Here is a 24,774-nt window from a genome sequence, read left to right as displayed (position 1 = left end):
AGGCAGGCTTGCTGTCTAATTAGGACATGAGTGGGCTCGCAAAGTTGGAGGGCCAATTAGAGGACTGCTAGCTTGGAAGCCACAGGATACCTTTACAGACAGTATGGAAGAAGGCATCCTCTCTCCAACTTTGTTAAATATTAAATTTTAAAAAGTACTCTGCAGTTGGGCTGGAGCCAAGGAAACAGCACACAAGCCAATGCACAAATATTTGTGCCAGCTGCCACTGTGCCCACCCTTATTAGGGCCTAAAAAATTCTCCCCAAAGTATCATCAAGCATTTCCAAGCCAGGCAAAGCATCAGTCTGTAAAGGGTAAAGCCCCTGCACTCTGCTGCTGACCACAAAATCCAGGCCAATGTTCAGGCAAAGGGAGCTTGAACAAATCTGCCCACAGAGCTTTAGCAAGCTGCAGAGCATCATTTTCCTTTGTGGAACCCATAGAAAAGTTACAGCACAGAAAGAGGCCATTCAGGTTAGAGCACTTCAGGTGTAAATCCAGGTACTGATATATTAATATGCTGACATTAGTTTCAATCCGAGGCCATCTGCAGGGAATCTGTAGCAGCCAGCAATAGTGACAGCCAACCAGGGCAGCTGAACAACCGAGCTGCTAACCAGGCCGAAGTATCGTCACAAACAGCAAAACAGAAAATAAAAAGCATGGATTGTAATTCATTCTTTAATCATGATACAGAAAACAAAATAAAGATTGAGATATACACTGGGTCTAAGCAACAGTCTATAAAGAGTAAAGCTCGCTGCACTTGCTGTTGGATGCTGAAACATAATGATTTTTAAAAATGTTATTTTAAAATTCATGAAATTATTATTATGGAACGGAGGGAATAAGCCTCCACACTTAAAAAATTTGCTTTTCAGAGCCAGAGAGGTTATTCAGCAGTAATTATCACTTAGTACACCATTAAAAATTATTTTACACTTCATCCAACAAGGCTTAACATTCTCAATGTTTTTTTACAGGAGGAACAGTGCATAAAAGTTGAAGTTCATACCAATTCACTGATATTGTATTGATTACAGATGCAAAGTATACAACAGCCCAGCTGTGGAGGGACAGGTATCACTGACAGTAACTTCAAGATTTCATTAAAGTTTAACAAATTTGCTGACACCACAAGTTGCTATCAGTTTTACACAATAGTGACCCTGAGTGCTAACAGTTTTGCCGTCATTGCAACTGAAAATTTCAGGCAGGTATGTTTTATGTGACATTTCCATTTATGTCACTTGTTATTCTTATGCCAGTGAACAATGTTACTAATTTCAGAGTAGTTTAGGGCTGCAAATTCAAATTCACAAGTAACTGGGCTGAGACTACCCACAAACTCACTTTAGTTTTGACTTTTTCGTGTAGGACACAGAGAAGGTTTTCAATCAGGTCATCCATGGCTCCAAACCAGGTCTCAGAGGTAAATTAGGCAATGTTCTGATATACTACCAGGAGTCCAAGCGGTTCGGTAGGTACCAGTCCTGCCTCTGGGCCGGAAGGCCCCGAGTGCAAGTCACACTCCAGGACTTGTGGAAGGTGCATTCACGCAGCTCAAAGCAGGGTGTCAATCAGCCTACAAAATCCTTCCAGAATTCCACACCAGTCTCCATGGGAGAAAGAGTGTGAAGATATTCAAAACAAAGAAATATACCACCAAACTGCTTCATAACTTAAAATAAAAGCTCCCAACAACAGTTTCCGTGCAATTTACCGTTACTATTAAAATTTTGGACCATAAAACCAAACCAGAGATCACCTCAAGTAAATTAATGTTAAACTCAAATATATTTGATGGAAATAGAATTTCACCAAAGGAAAAAACAATACCTCCTTCAAGAATTGCTCAAACCGTTCCTCTATTTCCTCCTTGGTGAGTTTATGACTCATGATTTCAATGTGGCACACACTGATTCTTCAGAATAGAGCTCTAGAATAAAAGCACAAGATATTATATCAATCCAAGATTCAGTACATTTCAGGAAAGGCTGAAGATGAAGGATGGTTGATCTCAATTTCGGCCCTGACCCGAACATCTTAGCCCAGCCAACAAGAGGTTCCGTTTAAATGTGTTGAGGTACAGATTTCAGTGAATCTGGCGCACTAGCAGAGCTGTCCATCACCAGATCTGGCTGGATCACATCAGGTACTAGCACGTTTTGTTCTCCTGTCAAAATCACCCATATACCAGGATGTCATCAAAATGATGACAGCAAAAGTCTCCTCTCCCAACTACCTCCATGTGCTCATCTTCCCCGCCCCCAAAACTGTCACCTCCAAGTACGAGGAGCTTGGGAGCCTCTTTATTATCAAAACTCACAACATTCATTCAGCTGCCCCCATGTTGTCCAATAAAATAATTACCCCGTACCCCCTGCCCCAGCACCAACACTGAAACTTCCTCTTGTCATATTTTATTTGAATTTATCTGGTCAATGAAAACACCTCCTACTCCCATTCATACTAAACCTACTGTCCACTCAACTTACCTGTCTGAATGCCATGCCAACTGACACTGTAAATGTTACCCTCTCCTCAGGAACTGTCATCTGCCTCCAAAATCCCACCCTTGGTCCCTTTGTCCTTATAAACTGCCCTCCTATCTCCAGCCTCTTTACCTTCCAAAATTCTTCAGTGTTTTCATCTCTCAGATACATAGCTGTCATTCATGTAACTCCTTGTTTGAATCTCTCCCTTCCACAACACTGAACAAGCTTAATCATATTCTCTGTGACTGTGATGTTTTCTCGCTTCTCATACTCCTTGACCTCTCTGTACTGCGACATGTAGGCAAATGGTGTGCTCGATCAGCGCCTCTCCTCCATTGTCCAGCTCAGTAAGACTGCTATCACTTGGTTCCACTGTTACCTATTTGATCATAGCCAAAGTATGTCTTCTGTATTGATACTCCAAGGCCACCCCAATTTGGATTTATCCTTGGTCCACTCTTCTTTCACATCAAACATTACCTTCAAACATGCGAGCCAGCTTCCCAATGAATGCTGATGATACTCAGCTCTACCTTCCCATCACTTTTGAGACCTCTCTACTTCCTGTGTTGTCGAATTGCTTGTCCAACATTCAACCCTGGATTAACTGCAATTTCTTTCAGTCAAATAGGGAGAAGCCATGGTCTTCGGTCCCCACCACAACTCCAAACTATTACATTATATAGAATTACACAGAATACATACTAATGCCACTGAGTTCAATCCCTTCCCAGCAATTATCTCACACTGAATTTTGACATTTCCTATTTGACCTCAAGCCAAGTTTTCAAATCTCTATCCCTTATCATGTCCAATGTATCACTAGAAACCTTAGATTCAGCAATCTTTACATTCTGCAATGCCACTGCTCCCAAACCTCATAAACCAGATCATCCAAAACTCTAAAACAAAAACAGAATTACCTGGAAAAACTCAGCAGGTCTGGCAGCATCGGCGGAGAAGAAAAGAGTCAACGCCTCGAGTCCTCATGACCCTTCAGCAGAAAACTCTGTTGTCTGTACCCTACCATCAATCATTTCTGTTCCTAGCTGACCTACATTGGCTCCTGGTCCTCAGATTTTAAAATTTTAAAGTTTTAAAATTTTCATTCTCCTGTTTCAATCCTGCCACGGTCTCATCCCTATCTCTGTAATCAGCTGCAGCCCTGCAATCCCAACAATCGCCCTACCCAAAGACTGCTTTCCTCTGATTTGATAAGTCCCACACTCTGGAATTCATTTCCAAAGCACCTTCATCTCTCCAACTCCTCTCCTCCTTCAACTTTGACCATACTTTTGGTAACCCCTCCTCCTCAGGTGAGCTGAGTGTGTGACTGCCCTTGACATCAAGGCAGCATTTGACAGAGTGTGGCATCAAGGAGCACTAGCAAAACTGGAGTCAATGGGAATCAGGGGGAAAACTCTTTGCTAGTTGGAGCCATACCTAGCATAAAGGAAGACGGTTGTGGTTGTTGGAGGTCAATCATCTCAGTTCCAGGACATCACTGCAGGAGTTCCTCAGGGTAGTGCCCTCAGCCCAACCATCTTCAGCTGCTTCATCAATGACCTTCCTTCCATCAAAAGGTCAGGAGTGGGGATGTTCATTGATGATTGCCCAATGTTCAGCACCATTTGCAACAGATACTGAAGCAGTCCATGCTCAAATGCAGCAAGACCTTGACAATATCCAGGCTTGAGCTGACTAGTGGTAAGTAGCATTCACACCACACAAGTACCAGGCAATCACCATCTCCAACAAGAGAGAATCTAACCAATTGCTCCTTTACATTCAATGACATTACCATCGCTGAATCCCCCACTATCAACATCCTGGAGGTTACCATTAACCAGAAACTGAACTGGACTAGCCATACAAATGCTGTGGCTACAAGAGCAGGTCAGAGGCTGGGAATCCTGCAGCAAGTAACTCACCTCCTGACTCCCCAAAGCCTGTCCACCATCTACAAGGCACAAGTCAGGAGTGTGATGGAATACTGTCCACTTGCCTGGATGAGTGCAGCTTCAACAACAATCAAGAAGCTGGACACCACCTAGGGCAAAGCAGCCCACTTGATTGGCATCCCATCCACAAACATTCACTTCTTCCACCACTGACAAACAGTAGCAGCAGTGTGTACCATCTACAAGATGCACTGCAGCAACACCTTCCAAACCCATGACCTCTATCATCTAGAAGGACAAGGGCAGAAGATGCATGGGAACACCATCACCTGGAAGTTCCCCTCCAAGCCATTCACCATCCTGACTGGGAAATACATCATTGTTCCTTCACTGTCGCTGGTTCAACATCCTGGAACTTCCTCCATAACAGCACTGTGGGTGTACATACTCCACAGGGACTGCAGCAGTTCAAGAAGGCAGTGCACCACCACCTTCTCAAGGGTAATTTAGGATGGGCAATAAATGCTGGCCTAGCCAGCGACACCCACAACCCATAAATGAATTTTAAAATATCATACCACCTTTTTCAATTCATGTGCACTTTTTGATAATGCCTCTGTAAAATACTTTGGGAAGATTTTCTACATAAGCTTGTTCTGGATACTTTGCTGGGAGCCATGGGATCCTTGTTTCCTCTGATCCTCAGCAAGAAAGGATCAATGGGAAAGGATCAAAGGGAAAGTGCACACCAATTCCAGCTGCCCTTTTGAGACATCATATAAGCAATTGAAACTGCCCCATCCATCTAACAGGGTGACCCTCTCTCAGCCCTATCGATAGTGGAAATTAGTGGATATTAAAATTCACAAAGCTTAATTGTGCACAGAGAATAGAAAATTCAGGTAACCTGTAATATATATCAGAGCCAATGTGTTTTGAACATCTAAACAGGTCAGAGAAAAATCTTCTAGATATTTTCTAATTAACCCGAACTGTTATCTGGTTTTACACATTCCCCCACTTGGACTGCTGCATGGTACATTTTTATTTTATTTGTTCTTAGGGTGTCACTGGCTAGGCCAGCATTTATTGCTCATTCCATTGTCCTTGAGGGCATTTAAGAGTCAACCACATTGGTGTGGGTCTGGAGTCACATGTAGGTCAGACCAGGTATAGACAGCAGGTTTCCTTGCCTAAAGGACATTAGTGAACCAGATGGGTTTTTATGACAATAAAAACAATTTATGGTCATCATTAGACTTTTAATTCCAGATTTTTTACTGAATTCAAATTCAAAGTCTGCTGTGGGGGATTCGAACCCGGGTCCCCAGAGCATTGCCCTAGGTCTCTGGATTACCAATCTAGTGACAATACCACTACACCACCACCTCCCTGGGACAAGCGGGATAGACTGGTGAACATTTTCCTGCCCATCATTTTCATGTATTTGTACACTTATTTCCCAAGAATGAAATACAAATAAAAGGTGATAAAATTGTTGCTTGTTGAGAGGCTGGATAATGCTGTAAGACCTTGTACAAGGCATTAATATGTAGAAATTTCTGGTGAATAAGCTGGAAGGTGGATAATAGTTCGAATATTTGAGAGTGCACTGTATCCCCTGGTATCCAGTCAATCAATTGTTACTTGGTGATTCTCTCTAACACCCACCACCACCTACAAGTTTCCCTTCAAGCCACTCACCATCCTGACTTGGAAATATATCGCCATTCCTTCACTGTCACTGGGTTAAAATCCTGGATTTTCTCAAGGGCAATTGGGGATGGGCAATAAATGCTGGCTTAGCCAGCAACCACATATCCCATAATGAATAAAAAAAAAACCAAGATAATGTGCTCAATAAGCTTGACCGACATCCAGTCTAGGATGAGCTGTAACTCATACTACCTAAACAATGAAGACCAAAACCATTATTCTTCAGGCTCTGTGATAAACGTTTTACCTTGCTACAGGTCCATTCTTCCCTCTGGCTTCTATCAGTGTTCAGGCTTAACAAGATGGTTCACAACCTTGGTACCTTCAAACACCAAATTTCTGAGTCTATATCCTTTCCATCGCCTCCAGCTCACTCACATCACTTGCAACTGTGTTTGTTATAATTAATCTGCTGCTGAAACTCTCAGCCTTGCTTTTGTCACCCTGAGGTTTAATTATTCCAATGCTCTCCGAGCTGGACTCCCATCCTCCACCCTCCTAAAATTTCAGTTAATCCAAAACTCTGCTACCAATATCCCAACCCATACCAATTCACAATTATCTACCACTTGCACCCCCTTTTCTGCTCCATACCTGCAATCTTTGCTGACCTATACTGGATCCCTGTCCCCAAATACATCAAATTTAAAATTCGTCTTTGACTTCCCTTATTTCCCTACAGCTAACCTCCTCCAGCCATACAAAATTTCCCTGCCCATGTACTCCCTGTTAATCTGAATGGCCTCTTGTGCAATCCCACCTCTCTTTGCCCCACATTTAAAACCAATCTCTGACCAGATTTTTGATCACCCACCCCTTAGCTCTTTTTTTTTTGGTTTGTTGTTTGTTTTACTGGCATGTCTATGAACGTAAACGCAAAGGAACAGGAGCTGGCCATTCGTCATTCAAATGTGGCAGATCTGTACCTCAACACCATTTTCCCACTTTTGCTCCATATACAGGATATTTGTTTAAATTAAAAAATGCTATTAAAACATTACATTTAAAGTAATGACAGCTGATAGCATGTACCAACAATTTGATAAATTATATCATTCCTTAAAAAGGATCTCATTTCTGGTAACAATACAGTTGCATTACCAAGTTTTGTTAACCTGTAGACCATCTCCTGCAAAATCACAAATGTAGCAGTCTTCTCAAAGGCAGAACTCTCTCCCAAGCGTGTTGGCACTAATCAAATTGAAGCAGCTTCTGTGGCTCGGGCACGTCCACAGGATGGAAGACAATCGCATATCCAAGAACTTTCTGTATAGTGAGGTAGCCAGACCCAGGCAGGTGCTTGAAGCTCTGCTTCAAAGATGCTTGCAAGCATGATATGAAGGCCCTAAATGCAATTGTCTCACCTGAGAGTCAACAGCTGGTGAAATGGTGACACTTGCTGTGCGCTAACCACAGCTGCAGCTTAGAAACAGGCACCAGTGCTGAAAACAACCCAGAACGTCAACTGACTTGCGGCAAAACCTGCCTTTCAAGGACTCGCCTTCACAGCCATCAGCAAAGGTTCACAAAATGAAGACACTCCACCTAAGTGGATTGTTTGCTGCATGTTCTTTATCGGTCATAGATGGAAGGATGCCAACAGACCATCTCCTGCATAATGCACTATAGATAGCTGCAACAGTTACCATTTCATTGATCAAAATTAAACTGTACTGTAAAACAGTATATTAAATTCTCCCCTCACACTTCCTGGGTGTTCACTCAAGCTCAACCGTACAACACAGTAATTGTGGTGTTCCATTTGATTCTAGGCTGAGCTTCCAATCCCATGTCTGCTCCATCATAGAGACCACAAAACTGTACCTCCCAAACATCACCGTATCCACCTCACTTTACATCTGCTATCACCTAATTCGCTCCATTAAGCTTCCAGACTGTTTTGCTCATTACTGTATTTTAGGTGGCTGAGTGACAGGAAACAGAAATTAGTGAACTGTTGTTTCAGACTGGAGGAAGGTATACAGTGGGGTTCCCCCAGGGGTTGGGATTAAGACCACTGCTTTTCTTGATCTACGTTCAAACACATAGGTTTGGGCATGCACGGTGCAGTTTCAAAATTTGCAGATGACACAAAACTTGGAAGTATTGTGAACTGTGATGATAGTGATGAACTTCAGAAGAACATGGACAGGCTGTGCAATGAGCAGGCACATGCCAGGTGAAATTTAATGCAGAGAAGTGTGAAGTAATTCATTTTGAGTAGAAGAATGAGGGGAGGCAGTATAAACTAAAGGACACAATTCTAAAGGGGATGCAGGAACAAAGGGACTGAGGGGTATATGCACAGTAATCACTTGAAGTGGCAGGACAGGTTGAGAGAGCAGTTAATAAGGCATAGAGGGTCCTGGGTGTTATTAATAGAGGCAGAGAGTATAACAGAAAGGAAATTATGATGAACCTGTATAAATAATCCTGTTTGGCTTCAATGTGAGATTTGTGCTCATATCTGTACACCACACTTAAGGAAGGACATGGAGGCATAGGAGGGAGTGCGGAAAAGATTTAGAAGGAAGGGTCCAGCAACGAAGAGCTTCAGTTTTCCTCAGAGAAAAGAAGATTAAAAGGAAATTTGACAGAGGTGTTCAAAGTCAGGAGTGGTCTGGATTGTGGAGATAGGGAGAAACTGTTCCCCTTAATGGATGGGTCAAGAATGATGGGACACTGATTAAAGATGATTGGCAGAAGGTGACAGGAGGAAAAACATTTTTACGCAGTCAGTGGTTAGAATCTGGAATGCTCTGCCTGATAGTGTGGTGGCAGATTCAGTCAAGGCTTTCAAAAGAACTGGATTAATATGCAAAGAGGAATAATTTGCAGGGCTACAGGGAAAAGGCAGGGGAGTGGAACTTGGTGAGCTGCTCCAGCAGAGAGCCAGCACGATCACAATGGGCCAAACACTTACATGTAGAGAAGGAGGCCATTCTACAATTCTATGATAAAACACCCTCCTCACTGGCCCCCTGAGCTCCATCTCCTCCAGGACCACTTGGACTCCTCACACAATCTTGGCCAATTCCCAGCAGCTCTCTGTTCTGGACACTGATTTCAGAATTCTCAACTCCACCCATTCCTACATCCCTGCCTGCATTCTCCACTCTTTCAAATCTGGATTATTATTCCTTCCTGCTTCCCTCCCCCTTTCCTTGAACTATTAGCCAGGCATATGAATTAACACCAAACTCCAGAACTCGTCCTCCCTGTCTTGTTTCATGCACATTGAAAAGCCTCTTAAACCTACCCACTTATGCAGGACCATCAAGCACCTAGCAAAAAAATACCCATCTACCGGGCTCTGATCCCCAACTGAGACATTTTTTTGTTAAATGCATCAACTACTTATTCATGTGCCCAGAGTTTTAAGGCGTCCTGCAAGGCCTTTTTCCCGCACCTTTAGCCTTGTTGCCCCAAGCACCTACCAGGTTTTAGTTTGACAATGCTCTGAGGCTTTTCAGCCTTGCCTCCTCTGATTGGCTGACTCGCTGCTCCCGCGCGCTCCGCCCGCCGCTGACGTCACGAACAAAGTCGGTTATCGAGCCAAGCTTTGACGTTTTTGATTGACAAGAGAATCCAGCCACTCAGCATCCCGAGTTTTGCACCAATCGCCGTGAGGCGAGTGTGGGATTTTCAGGTCGAGCAAATCTCGCCTTTGACGGAACCAGGTTTCGAAAGTCTTGAGTTTTCAGTCTCGCTGGAGAGTAAAAGTGGATTTTCTGCTTACCTTAATGTGCGGCCATCCGGTCTGAAAGCCGAGGACTATAGCCCGCAAGCAGCCGTTGGCAGTCGGTTCGCGTCCAAGGCAACAGGACGCCGCGAGCAGCGAACTGTTAGCTCAGGCGACGGAAAGCGTCAGGGGGTCAAAATTCTGCTGGCGGAAGCTGCTCGGTGATTCAATTCGAAACGGCAGCGCTTGAACCAAGGAGTTGGGAAACGTCACAATGGCATTTGTTGAGAATTGTGGTGTCATCTACAGGCCCAACAGGGAAGGTGGCACAACAGGAGGCCATTCATTCCATCATTTCTGTGGCAGCCCCAAAAAGCCCCATTTCGAACAGTACAGGTGCTATCCAAAACTTGAAACACACCTTGGCTGGGCCATATTTTTAGTTTGTTATGCAGTTCTGGTCAGCATGTTATAAAAGCTATAGAGTCACTGGAGAGGGTACAAAGAAATTACAAGAATGAGACGAGAAGCATGAATTTTTACCTATCAGGAAAGGATACACAGGCTGGGTCTCTTTTTCCCTTCAAAGGAGAATGCTGAGGAGTGACCTAGCATTTTTAAAAAATTCATTCAAGGGATGTGGGCTTCGCTGGCTAGGCCAACATTTATTGCTTTTCTGGAATTGCCCTTGAGAAGGTGGCGGGGAGTTGCCTTCTTGAACCACTGCAGTCCATGTGGTGTAGGTACACCCACAGTGCTATTAGGAAGGGATTTTAACCCATGATATATTTCCAAATCAAGATGGCGAGTGGTTTAGAGGAAGACTTCCAGGTGATGGTGTTCCCATCTATCTGCTGCCCTTGTCCTTTTAGATGGTAATGGTTGTGGGTTTGGAAGGTGCTGCCTAAGGGACCTTGATGAGTTTCAGCAGTGCATCTTGTAGATGTGTCATTGATGGAAAGAGTGAATGTTTGTGGAAGGGGTGCCAATGAAGTGAGCTGCTTTCTCCTGGGTGGTGTCAAGCTTCTTGAGTGTTGTTGGAGTTGCACTCATCCAGGCAAGGGGTGGCAATGGCATAGTGGTATTGTGGCTGGACTAGTAATCCAGAGACCCATGATAATGTTCTGGGGACCGGGGTTCGAATCCAATTTGAATTCAATAAAAATCTGGCATTGTAAGTCTAATAATGACCATGGAACCATCGTCGATTGTTGTAAAAACCCATCTGGTTCACTAATGTCCTTTAGGGAAGGAAATCTGTCGTCCTTACCTGGTCTGGCCTATAGGTGACTCCAGACCCACAGCAATGTAGTCGACTCATAAATGCCTTCTGAAATGGCCTAGCAAGCCACTCAGTTGTAATAAACTGCTGCAAAGTCATGAAAAAGGAATGAAACTGGACGGACCACCTGGCATTTGAGGAAACGAGGTTTGAGGAAACGACAATGGCTATCTCAGGCCTGTTACCCCTGCAAAGCTTTCCTTACCAACATCTGGGGGCTAGTGCCGAAATTGGGAGAGCTGTCTCAGACTAGTCTAGCAACAGCTTGACATATTCATCCTCATGGAATCATACCTGACAGATCATGTCTCAGACACCACCATCACCATCCCTGGGTATGTCCTGCCCCACGGCAAATCAGGCCCAGCAGAGGCGGCACAGTGTTTTACAGTCGAGGGGAGTCCTCAACATCAACTCTGGGCCCCGCAAAGTCTCATGGCATCAGGTAAAATGTGGGCAGGAAATCTGCTGATTACCACATACCACCCTCAGTACTCCTTCATGTTGAACACCACTTGGAGGGAGCACTGAGGGTGGCAAGGGTGTGGAATGTACTCTGGGTGGGGGACTTCAATGTCCATCATCAAGAGTGGCTTGGTAGCGCCACTACTGACCGAGCTGGCTGAGTCCTAAATGACATAGCTGCTAGACTGGGTCTGCGGCAGGTGGTGAGGGAACCAATAAGAGGGGAAAACATACTTGATCTCATCCTCACCAACCTGCCTGCTGCAGATGCATCTGTCCATGACAGTATTGGTGTGAGTGACCACCGCACAGACGTTGTGGAGATGATGTCCCGCCTTAACATAGAGGATACCCTCCATCGTGTTGTGTGGCACTACCACTGTGCTAAATGGGATAGGTCTCAAACAAATCTAGCAACTCAAGACTGGGCATTCATGAGGCACTGTGGACCATCATCAGCAGCAGAATTGTACTCAAACATAATCTGACCTCATGGCCCGGCATATCCCTCAAGCCAGGGGATCAACCCTGGTTCAATGAAGAGTGCAGGAGGGCATGCCAGGAGCAACACCAGGCAGACCTAAAAATGAGGTGTCATCCCGGTGAAGCTATAACACAGGACTACTTGCATGCCAAACCTGCATAAGCAGCAAGTGATAGACAGAGCTAAGCGATCCCACAACCAATGGATCAGATCTAAGCTCTGCATGCCTGCCACATGCAGTCACGAATGGTAGTGGACAATTAAACAACTCACTGGAGGAGGAGGTTGCACAAATATCCCCACCCTCAATGATGGATGAGCCCAGCACATCAGTGCAAAAGACAAAGCTGAACCATTTGCTACAATCATCAGCCAGAAGTGTCGAATGGATGATCTATCTTGGCCTCCTCCAGAGGTCCCCAGCATCACAGATGCCAGTCTTCAGCCAATTCGATTCACTCGATGCGATATCAAGAAACAGCTGAAAGCACTGGATACTGCAAAGGCTACGGGCGCTGACAATATTCCAGCAATAGTACTGAAGACTTGACAAGTGGCAAGTAATATTCACACCACACAAGTGCCAGGCAATGACCACCTCCAACAAGAGAGAATCCAACCATCGCCCCTTGATGTTCAACGGCATTACCATCACTGAATCCCCCACTATCAACATCCTGGGGCTTATAATTGACCAGAAACTGAACTGGACTAGCCATATAAATACTGTGGCTACAAGAGCAGGTCAGAGGCTAGGAATTGTGCGACGAGTAACTCACCTCCTGACTCCCCAAAGCCTGTCCACCATCTACAAGGCACAAGTCAGGAGTGTGATGGAATACTCCCCACTTTCCTGGATGAGTGCATCTCCAACAACGCTGAAGAAGCTTGACACCATCCAGGACAAAGAAGCCCGCTTGATTGGCACCACATCCACAAACATTCACTCCCTCCACCACCAACGCACAGAAGCAGCAGTGTGTACCATCTACAAGATGCACTGCAGGAATTCACCAAGGCTCCTTCGACAGCACCTTCCAAACACACGACCACTACCATCTAGAAGGACAAGGGCATCAGATAGATGGGAACACCACCACCTGGAAGTTCCCCTCCAAGTCATTCACCATCCTGACTTCAAAATATATCGCCATTCCTTCACTGTCGCTGGGTCAAAATCCTGGAACTCCCTCCCTGGCAGCACTGTGGGTGTACCTACACCACATGAACTGCAGCGGTTCAAGAAGGCAGCTCACCACCACTTTCTCAACTGGAGATGGGCAATAAATGCTGGCCCAGCCAGCGAAGCCCACATTTCATGAATGAATAGAAGAAAAAATCACACCCCTGACTTATGCCTTGTAGATGGTGAACAGGCTTTGGGGAGTCAGGAGGTGAGTTACTCGCCGCTAGATTCCTAGCCTCTAACCTGCTCTTGTAGCCACATTATTTATATGGCTAGTCCGGTTCAGTTTGTTGATAGTGGGTGATTCAGCAAAGGTTATGTCATTGAATATCAAGGGGCGATGGTTAGATTCTCTCTTGTTTGAGATGGTCATTACCTGGCACTTGTGTGGCATGAATGTTACTAGCCACTTGTCAGCTGAGGCCTGGACATTGTCCAGGTCTTGCTGCACGTGAGCATGGACTGCTTCAGTATCTGAGTAGCTGTGAATGGTGCTGAACTTTGTGCAATCATCAGTGAACATGCCCACTTTTGACCTTGTGATGGAAGGAAGGTCATTGATGAAGCAGCTGAAGGCGGTTGGGCCTCAGACATTATCCTGAGGAACTCCTGCTGTAATGTCCTGGAACAGAGATGATTGACCTCCAATAACCACAACCATCTTCCTTTGTGCTAAGAATGACTCCAACCAGCGGAGAGTTTTCCCCTGATTCCCATTGACTCCAGTTTTGTTAGGGCTCCTTGATGCCATTGTTCTGACATGGCAAATGATGTTTGTCAAATGGATTAAATCCACGAGGGAAACTTGGTCGCACTATCGCAACAGTTTTGCAATTTGCATTTATTATGAGATGCGTGTACTGAATTCAGATGTAGTAAGTCCACCAAGACTTTTAGAGATTTAAAAAAATTAAATTAAAATATTTATTGACAAGATAAAAGATGTCAAGCATATACATAAGACTACAATTACTACCACAAAAATTCCTAATTAACCTGACCCCCAGTTACACTCCATTCGAGGCAACGGTCAAAAATAGATTTAGATTTTAAACAGATCCAGCAAATTAACACAATACCCTGGACAGTGGAATTCCAAATGGCTTTTCTCCAGCTTCAGTTTCAGTAGACAGTAGACTGATGCACAAATACTGGAGGCTTCATTAAGGTTATTTCACACACTTCTGTTAGATCTCACATGGCCTTCTCCTTTTACACAGCCCTTCATTCTCCTTTATATTTGTTTCTCTCTTTATAATGTTAATTCTGTTGTCCCATATGCCTTTGAAACTGTATATTCCTCATAATATAAAACTTTCATGTTGCTACTATTTATTGTCAGTAACCTTTGGGAAAAATAAACACATTCCTTAGCCTTGCTTTTCTGGCTAGTTGTAAACTGACTGAGACCCCTTTGAAATCCAAATCTCCCTTCATTTATCTAAAAATGCAAATCCCCTTCACACCTTATATGCTAAGCCAGCATCCATGTTTACTCATTAGCATATCAAGCACCGAGCTTCTTTCGATGAGTTAAAGCTTACAGCCTGCTTGACTCCAATGTAATTAAATCACACACGGACAGACCCAAATATACATACCCCCATAAACCTACTTCACAATAAACCAGAAAAATATTATGAAAATTATTATACTTTCATGACAGCCACATTCTGTCAAATGCTGCCTTGATGTCAAGGGCAGTCACTCTCACCTCATCTCTGAAGTTCAGCTCTTTTGTCCATGTTTGAACCAAGGCTGTAATGAGGTCAGGAGCTGAGCAACCCTGCCAGAACCAAACTGAGCACCAGTCAGCAGGTTATTGCTAAGAAAGTGCTGCTTGATAGCACCGTTGATGACCCCTTCCATCACTTTATTGATGATCGAGAGCAGACTGATGGGGCGGTAATTGGCCGGGTTGGAATTGTCCTTTTTGTGTATGGGACATAGCTGGGCAATTTTCCACATTGCCAGGTAGATGCTAGTGTTGTTGCTGTACTGGAACAGCTTGGCTAGGGGCACAGCAAGTTCTGGAGCACAAGCTTCCAGTATTATTGCTGGAATATTGTTAGGGCCCATAGCCTTTGCACTATCCAGTGCCCTCAGCTGTTTCTTGATATCCTGTGGAGTGAATCGAATTGGTTGAAGACTGGCATCTGTGATGCTGGGGACCTCCAGAGGAGGCCGGATTGGATCATCGACTCGGCACTTCTGGCTGAAGATTGTTGCAAATGTTTCAGCCTTATCTTTTGCACTGATGTGCTGGGCTCCCCCATCATTGAGGATGGGGATAATTGTGGAGCCTCCTCCTCCAGTGAGTTGTTTAATTGTCCACCATCATTCACGGCTGGATGTGGCAGCAGTGCAGAGCTTAGATCTGATCCGTTTGTTGTAAAATCCTTTAGCTCTGTCAATCACTTGCTGCTTATGCTGTCTGGCATGCAAGTAGTTCTGTATTGTAGCTTCACCAGGTTGACACCTCATTTTTAGCTATGCTGGTGTTGGTCCTGGCATGCCCTCTTGCACCCTTCATTGGACCAGGATCAATGTCTCCGTGGTAATGGTAGAGTGGGGGATATGCTGGGCCATGAGGTTAAAGTTTGTGGCTGAGTACAATTCTGCTGCTGATGGCTCACAGCGCCTCAAAGTTGCCCAGTCCTGAGTTTTTAGATCTGTTCGAAATGTATCCCATTTAGCACTTCGTCTCCACAACACAATGTACGGTGGCCACTCCCACCAATACTGTCATGGTCGGATGCATCTGCTGCAGGCATGTTGGTGAGGATGAGGTCTAGTATGCTTTTCCCACTTGTTGGTTCCCTCACCACCTGCCGCAGACCCAGCGTAGCAGTTATGTCCTTTAGGATTTAGCTAGCTCGGTTCGTAGTGGTGCTACCGAGCTACTCTTGGTGATGGACTTTGAAGTCCCCCACCCAGAGTACATTCTGTGCCCTTGCCACCCTCAGTGCTTCCTCCAAGTGGTGTTCAACATGGAGGAGTATTGATTCATCAGCCAAGGGGGGTGCGGTACGTGATAATCAGCAGGAGGTTCCTTACCTGGCAGTGATTCTCCCTCAATTGGCTAATTATTAGCCTGAGGACTGGCTTACCATCCCTTTAAGGGTGGCAGGTGGGCTCTTGAAGCTGGAGGACCAATAGAAGGCTGTGCAGTGGAAAGGAGATGTAGGACTGGATTTTGTGTCTGAAAATTAGGTGGGCCACTCTCCCAGCACACAAATGTAAAATATAGTGTGATGATGTCAGGTCAGCAATAAGACGTTATCACAGTCTCTGACATTACGGCAGGCAAGTGGGTGCGGATATCAGAAGCCCGCCTGCCATTTTTAAATACCCAATTAACAAGCAATTTGAGTTTATGAAAAGCCAATTGTATGCAATAATTCATTTCCTGCTCCATTTTCTGGGCACCAGACTGGAAACGTTTATGGCGTGCTTTATAGCAGGTATGGGAGAGGAGGCACAAGAGCAGAATAAAAGGCCCTCCCTACAGGAGCATGGCTGCATGTAACAGCAGTCTTCTGGTAAAGGTGGCAGCGTTTGTGTGTTTTTCGCCTTCATTTATTCCATGTTTTGAGCCTGGCATAAGAAGTAAGGAGAGCTTGAGAGGCACCTTTCTATTTGTAGCTGTGATGGACTTTCTGTTCATGTCATAACCTCTCTGCCACATGAAATCCCAGCCTAGACTCCCAATTGGGCGCAGAGCCCCTCACCCCTCTTTCGTACCGCTACTTGGCCGCTAATTGGCTGTCTGTCGCCTGATTTGCCAAGCTGAGATGGCGGGAGCAAGCGGACCACTCATTTTGCATCCTGCATCCTTCACCGGCCGAAAACCATAAAATCCAGCCTGAAGTCTGCAGTTCAGGTAGGAGAGAGGGCACTGTTTCCTTGTGTGGTTGGTGTCTAGACAGGGGTTTTGGGGGTTTGCTGCTTGAGTCTGTGGTTTCTTAAACTCTTTATTTATAGCAAGTATTTACACATTTGGACCTCTACACAAGGCTAGAGCTTCTCTTCCTTCTAGATCTCCCTTATTTCTCAGTCATGTGAACAGATATCATTATTGCATCATCATCGTGCATGCTTCTGATGTTCACCCTTTACTCTGCAGGCGCCTCTATCTTGATGTGTCCTCGCTGCACATTTTAAAATTCACAGCTAATGCCAGACAGGGAGGACCTCAAAGCTTGCCTGTTCACTGGCCTTCCAGTCTAAACATACAAATTAGGAGCAGGAGTAGGCCATTCAACCCCTCGAGCATGCTCAGCTATTCAATAAGATCATGGCTGAACTGATTGTGGCCTCAGCTCCACATTCCGCCTACCCCCAATAATCTTTGACTTCTTTGTTAGTCAAGAATCTACCTCTGTTTTAAGAATATTCATTGACCCTGCCTCTACCACTCTCTGGGGAAGAGAGTTCCAAAGATCCTTTAAGAAAAAAAAATCTTCTCATCTCTGTCTTAAATGGGTGACCCTTTATTTCCAAACTGTGTCTCCTAGTTAAAATCTCATCCACAAGGGAAACACCCTTTCAGCATCCACCTTGTCAAGTTCCCTCAGGATCTATGTTTCAATAAAATCACCTCTCAATTTTCTAAACTCCAAAGGGTACAGTCTCAGCCTGCCAAACTTTCCTCATAAGATAACCCCCTCCCCATCCCAGGTATCAGTCAAGTAAACCTTCTCTGAACTGTTTCTGATGTGTTTATATCCTTTCTTAAATAAGGAAACCAAAACCATACACAGTACGCTAGATGTGGTCTCATCAACTGTAGCAAAACTTTCCTATTTTTATATTCCATTCCCATTGCAATAAACAACAACATTCCATTTGCCTTCCTAATCACTCGCTGCACCTACAAACTAACTTTTCCTGATTCATGTACCAGGACACCCAGATGCCTCTGTACCTCAGAGTTACACAATCTCCCTCCATTTAAATAATATGCTGCTTTTCTATTCTTCCTGACAAAGTGAAGAAGTTCACATTTTCCCCCATTATACTCCATCTGCCAAATATTTGCCCACTCAATCCATGTCCTTTTGCAGACTCCTTGGGCGGAATTTTCCGAGCCCGCTGGCGGCGAGTGTGGAAAATATGGCGGGACCCACTTCACGACGGCGTGAATGCAGGTTGTGATCTTCCGCTCAGCCCACCATGGTGGGCCGCGTTTCCCGCCATTGGTCGGTGGGGAACTAATTGTAATACATTAGCATTTAATTAAAAGCCACCAGGCTCTTGGAACCCCTCCGTATCGCCTGTCCATGTCGGCGGGACAGCACTCTGATGTGTTTCACAACAGCACGCAGGCGACGTGCACTTAGCGGCCTTCGCTTTGAGGGAACTGAGGTGAGTGAGCAGCAGCGTTCACCACAGCTCACCCGTTGTTTACAGGCCTCAGGGGCTCCTGGAGGTGGGGGAAACTGATGCCTGGACCCACAGGCGATTGCTGAGGGGTTGGGGGGTGACGGGGGGGCAAGTGCTGGCCAGCCTCTGAGGCAACTGCTGAGGGGGGTGGGGTCAAGTGCTGCCCTGGTGCTGCATCCCACGCACAAGTGGGGGGCAGGGTAAGCGAGGGAAGTGGTCACGCATTAGGAACACCTGTATAAACTGACCAAAAACAGAATTACCTGGAAAAACTCAGCAGGTCTGGCAGCATCGGTGGAGAAGAAAAGAGTCGACGTTTCGAGTCTTCACGACCCTTCAACAGAACAGTTCTGCCTGCCCGTTCAATGTGGAGGCACCAAAGGGCCACCAAGCGCTCCATACCTTACCCACACTGCCCACCCCCCAGCACAGACTTAGAGTCTGCCACCACTTTATTGGACCGCAGATCATTTAGACTACACTCATTGTACAATCTCCTCACCAACGCTGGCCATGTAGCATCCATGTTGGATGCGCTCACAGACCCTGGAGCAGCAACCTCAAGAAGAAGGGGCAGCAGGGGCTCTCACATATGCTACCCAGGAGTGACAGTGAGCCGTGGCTGCTCAGCGCCTAGTGACACCCAGGGTCTTTAGATGCCGCCCGCCATTCCTGCATATGACTGAGAACCAGTGTTGCTGATGACTGCGCATGTCTAGGGGCCTGGCAGCTCACATCTGCCACTTACTGCAGGACTTGGCACCAAGGGGACATGGAGGGCATCCACTACCAGCGGCTGTGAAAGTGACCACGGTGTTCAATTTCTATGCCAGTGGCTCCTTTCAGGGCTCCACAGGCGACCTCTGTGGGATTTCACAATCTGCCACCCACAAATGCATCCATGAGGTCACGGATGCCATCTTCTTCATGGCACACAACTTTGTGCATTTCGTCCTGGACTGGGACAGCCAGGATGCAAGGGCCATTGGATTCGCCCTGATCTCGGGATTCCCACAAGGATAGGGTGCGATTGATTGCACTCATGTGTCGCTCAGGTCTCCATCGCTACACTCAGTGGATTTACATCAACCGCAAGGGCTTCCACTCACTGAACATGCAGCTGGTATGTGACCATCAGAAACGCATCCTGCAGGTATGCGCACGGTTTCCAGGGAGTGTGCACAACACCTACGTTCTGGGTCGCTTGCAGGTCCCTGCAGTCTTCCAGGGTCCACAGAGGCTGCAGGGTTGGCTTCTTGGGGACAAGGGCTATCAGCAGAGGCCGTGGCTGATGACACCCGTGTGCGGCCTCGGACTGCAGCAGAGCGACGGTATAATGAGGCTCATGCAGCAGCTCGCAACTTAGTGGAGCAGACCGTCGGAATGCTGAAGATGCAGTTCCGGTGCCTGGACCGGTCTGGTGGAGCCCTGCAATACAGTCCACAGAGGGTGTTACGCATTGTCATCGTCTGCTGCGCCCTTTATAACCTGGCACTGCAACGGGGAGAGGACCTGGTAGAGCGGGAGGTGGAGGAGCTGCATATCTCCTCTGATGAGAAGGACGCTGACAGGGATGAGGGTGAGGGGGTCATCGGTAATGATGATGACAGGGCTGAGACTCTCGCAATGGCTAGACAAGGGAGGCGCACTCGGGAGGCCATCGTAGCTGCTAGATTTGTGGAGGATGATGCCGACATGCAGTGAGGTGTCCCCATAGATCCTTACATCGCAGTTGTGAACGTTTGACTCCAGTCTGGCTTATCACAGCGCCAATACCCTCTGTGAGAATGCTCCTGTCATGGAGATGCAATGGAGGCCCTAATAGCCACTCGATCACAGGAGGATGATGACAACATGGAGTGAGGACACTCCATAGATCTTCACATAGCCTCTGAGAATACCTGACTCCTGTCTGGCCGAGGGCGGCTCACTTGTGCCCCATGATCAGGGCCATCTCAGAGATCCAGCCATGAAACTTTAGACGTATCTGATGCTGTGTCCACCTTCAACACCTCAGCCCTTCAGGAGCTGGTGCACAGCATCACTGGTCGCAGATACTGGTGTGATGGGGGCCAACCCCACCTTAAAGGTGCTGAGAGCACACACAGAGTAGGAGAGAACTCTGTGGCACCTGCCCACTACATTCTGGCAGCAATGAGCAGCATTGCCAAGGTGCAGGCATCAGTAATGTTTCCAGGGAGTGTGAGGCTGGACCATCACTGTGGTTTGAAGGCTGCACAGAGCACAGGGAAGAGACCTTGGCTGAGACACCTGCCTTTTATCTTGTGCAGAAAGGTTTCACATCTGAGTGACAAGAACACTGCTCATCAGAACAAGGAGCCTTAGGCAGGGAGACATTCTTGGGAGTTTATTGACAATAGTGAACAGTATGTACCAGTGATTAACACCCGTGCCCAGGCTGCGCAACTAACTCACCTTAACTTTCCTAACCCTGCCGCTACATCTTGGTGCTCCCTGGACAGCCACAGCAGAAGTGGAAGGAGCCTGCTGACTGTGACACCCTGTCTGTGATGACTTTGGCGGGCGTCCTCTGGAGGGCTGAGACTTGGAGAGCCCCGGCCTGCTGTGTGCCAGCAGGATGTGTCCTGTTTCACAGGCCACTGCCATGCACTAATTATCTCCCATTGCTTCCACAGGCACACCTGGGAAGCAGCAGATGGAGTCCACAACCCAGAGCCTCCAAGCAAGCTCCGAAGAAACCTCTGAAGAAGAATCTGAAGGCACCCTCCTTGAAGCCTGTGAAGCTGGATCTGCAGAGGCCACAGGAAGAGGGGAGTCAGATGGGCCGGTCACTCCCGGGATGGCTCCGGAGTGTGCACCTGCTGCTCCTCCTCTCTATGGGTGCCCGAGGGCCCCTGGCTGATTCTGTGAGCGGAAGGGGTAGCTGGAGAGAGATCAAGCTACCCAGCATTCCTCTTGCGTACACACTGTTGGAGGCCAACTATGGCATCAATGATGGAATTAAGCCCGCACAGCAGTGCAGGAGTGACATCCTGGACCAGGGTCTCCATGGCGGCCACCATCCTGCCAGTGTTGGCCTCGGTGCATTGCAATGCCGGCACTTTCACCTCAGCCTGAAGATGGATGGACCCCTCCATCCTGCCTTACAATCTGAGGAGTGCAGCGGACATCCCTTCCTGGTGTTCCCTAGCTTGCCTTTGCAGCTCCAGCAACTGTGACATGACTGAGTCCAGAGGCTCATCATCTGACTCGGACTCAGCAACGTTCTGGCCTCCAGCAGTCCTCCAAGTGCCGGGGACCTGGGAAGTCCCTGCCTCTGACTGCTGTGGATCAGAAAATGTGATGTGCTCACTAGACTGTGATCCTGAGGCGACTCTAAAGCTAGGTCCCACCGAGGTGTGTGTCGTTGCGCTGTTGGAGGGATGGGTGAGCACTGTGACGGGACTTCAGGGAGGGTGCCTTTAGATTCCTCTTCAGAAGTTTCTTGGGGCTTGCTTGGAGGCTCTGGGTTGTGGACTCCGTCTGCTGCTTCCCAGATGTGCCTGTGAAAACAATGGGAGATAATTAGTGTATGGCAGTGGCCTGGATGACTCTGTTTTCGAATTCTGTCAGAACTTTGAATTCTGGCATCCCTCCACCTGTCTGTAACCTTTCCCTCCTGTTGTGAGCCAGTTTGTCCTGCATGGATAGAGATGGGGAGTGTTTCAGGATGCCTGCCGGGCCAGATAACAAGTATGCTTTGGGTGCTGAGCGGTCCCACGGATGAGATGAGGTCAATGACTGTGTGTGTGAAAGAGTGAATGGTGATGTCCCTTGCACTGGCAGTGAGTGAGGACCCTGTGGATGGGTGATGGGTTTGTGACTGTGTGAGTTGGGAGTGATGAAAACAGTGACTTACCCTGGTGGAACTGAGGAGATCATTCATCCTTTTGCGTCACTGAGTGGTTGTCCTCCTCTGCAGGGCGTTTGCACTGACTACCACTACTACCACCTCCCAAGCCGGGTTGGTGACATTGCTACCCATCCTGCGGCCAGAGCGAGGGTAGAGCATATCCCAGCGGGCCTCCATGGCATCCAGCAATTGGTGCGAGGGACCCAACGTTGAAGCAGGAGGGCTGCAGTCTTTTTGCCTCTGCTGGCCATGCCTCCCAGGCAGCAGTGGTGAGCTGGTGGCGATGAGTGCTTTGCTGGCGGCTGCCTTTTAAAAGTGACAGCTAGTGTGATGCAACAGTGGGGTGATCGCCAGCTGGCGAATGAGAGCCCGCCCGCCTGCCATGGAAACGTCATGTTTCGCAGGAGTGAATATATAATGAGGCGGGCTCGCGAAGATATGGCATGAAAACCCGCCATTTTCATTGGCAGGTAGGACTCCATTTTACCTGCCCGCTACTGCACTTAGTACAATTCTGGGAAAATTCAGCCCCTTATGTCCTCTTCACAACTTACTTTCCTACCTATCTTTGTGTTATCAGCAAATTTAGCAACTATACATTCGGTCCCTTCTTTCAAGTCATTGATATAAATTGTAATACCTTACCCTCTACACCATGAACTCTGATTTTGCATCGTAACCTTTGATATGGCACTTTGTCGAATGCCTTCTGGAAATCTAAGTGCCTCACAGCCACAGATTCCTCTTTATCCATGTTGCTTGTTACTTCCTCAAAGAACCCCAATAAATTAGTTAGACATGGCTTCCCTTTCGCATAACCATGTTGACTCCCCTTGACTGCATTCAGATTTCCTAAGTGGTCCGCTATAAATCTCCCTAACAATAGATTCCAACAATTTCACTACGACAGATGATAGACTAACTGTTCTACCACCAGAAGGCCACCTGCAGGCAGATGGCCTAGTCCCTGTTGCCTCGGGCAGCCTGCAAGCTGATTGGGAAATTCCAGTTGGCCCCTGGCAAGGGGATTTAATTACCATTAGGTATGTTAAATTGGTTGCTGATACTGCTTCCACAAAAATAGCCCATGGGCAGGATAGTACTGGCGATCTGGCACACCAGCCACCAGTGCAAATTTTTGCACCTGCCTGCCTCCCTATTTACCCCATATGCCCATAGATATTAAAACAATAAAATACTTAAAACAATAGACTCCTTTTCATCCATGAGGGTCAAATTTGTCCCCTTTTCAATAAACTTCTTATGACCCTCTGGTCCATCAAGCAAAAAAATCAGGTATTTTCTTTCACAGCCCTTCAGAAAAGATGTTACACACAAACAACACAATTTCCTTTGTGTCCACAGAGTTCATTGCTTTTCTGACAGATCTAAAGACTACAATGCTGCCCAGAAGAGGGTTTTTAAAAATAATTTTAGTGTTGCAAAGGCATTAATAATGATAAGTATGTAGGACTGAATCTTCAGGCCTCACCAAGGGTGGGAATGGAGGTGGACAGGACCCAAAAATACTGGTGCCAACTAGTGTGGGGGAATGGCCAATTAATGTACTTGGAGAACTCAATAAGAGCTCGTGAACAGAGAGTATTGAGAGTTTTACAGGGGGCACATGGGATACACATGCTGTCTGGGGCAGACCGGGTGAAAAGAGAAGGTTACAGAGTGAGAAACCAGCCATGGCCATCCCAGTGAATTACCCTGGACCTATAAACGTTTTCATGCCATAGTGGGAGACTTAGCCATTGGGATTCATATGCCCCTGAAACTGCCTATGTGGTGGGGAGAATGGGCAGTAAGCACTCGGTCATTCCAGGGTCACCCTCCTAGCATCCCGGGCGCATAAGAGCAAGGGGCAATCCTGCCAAGGACAACTGGGCAACCAGCTGACCACAAGGAAGGTAGCAACTGGCAATGAGGGGCAAAACTCTCAGATTTTCAGCCCAATGATGATAGTCACACTTGAAGGCACATGTCTGAAATTCCTTTTATTAACAGCAAGACAAAAATGTCGGGGATCATTTGAATCAGGAGTCTTTCAGCTGGGATGCAATTCAATCTGAGGTAACAGAGCCAACACATCCATTGAAGGCTGAAACATCAAAACTCTTACCACCAATGAAAGATGCACATGTGCCCAAATCCTTTGCCCTCTCCTTGATTGTACACCTTCACCACCGCATACCACATTTTTGTCTTGCTGTTAATAAAAGGAATTTCAGACATGTGCCTTCAAGTGTGACTATTTATAAAATGTTAATAAAGGGAGACAGTGCATCTAAGACA

At 46.6% G+C, this 24,774-nt stretch overlaps 1 protein-coding gene across 6 annotated transcripts in view; it reads right to left on the bottom strand.

Moving 5' to 3' along the window:
* cep162 (centrosomal protein 162) overlaps positions 1-9,974 on the bottom strand; it is a 148,658-nt gene extending 138,684 nt beyond the window's left edge. For 3 of the 6 annotated variants that reach the window (XM_078542478.1, XM_078542480.1, XM_078542481.1), the window contains exons 1-2: positions 9,855-9,958; positions 1,840-1,939 (exon numbers count right to left, since the gene is read on the bottom strand). In XM_078542478.1, coding sequence (XP_078398604.1) covers positions 1,840-1,899 — 60 coding nt within the window. In that variant the 5' untranslated portion in view covers positions 1,900-1,939; positions 9,855-9,958. Of the gene's footprint in view, positions 1-1,839; positions 1,940-7,216; positions 9,345-9,854 lie in introns of those variants that run through there. The other 3 variants (XM_078542482.1, XM_078542483.1, XM_078542479.1) reach the window with 3 other exon arrangements.
* Between the last annotated feature and the right edge of the window lie 14,800 nt (positions 9,975-24,774).

The sequence above is a fragment of the Cetorhinus maximus genome, chromosome 5, assembly GCF_964194155.1.
Source record: "Cetorhinus maximus chromosome 5, sCetMax3.hap1.1, whole genome shotgun sequence".
NCBI lineage: Eukaryota > Metazoa > Chordata > Chondrichthyes > Lamniformes > Cetorhinidae > Cetorhinus > Cetorhinus maximus.
Note: the sequence above shows the minus strand (reverse complement) of the source record. Positions and strands in the feature narration are given on the sequence as shown.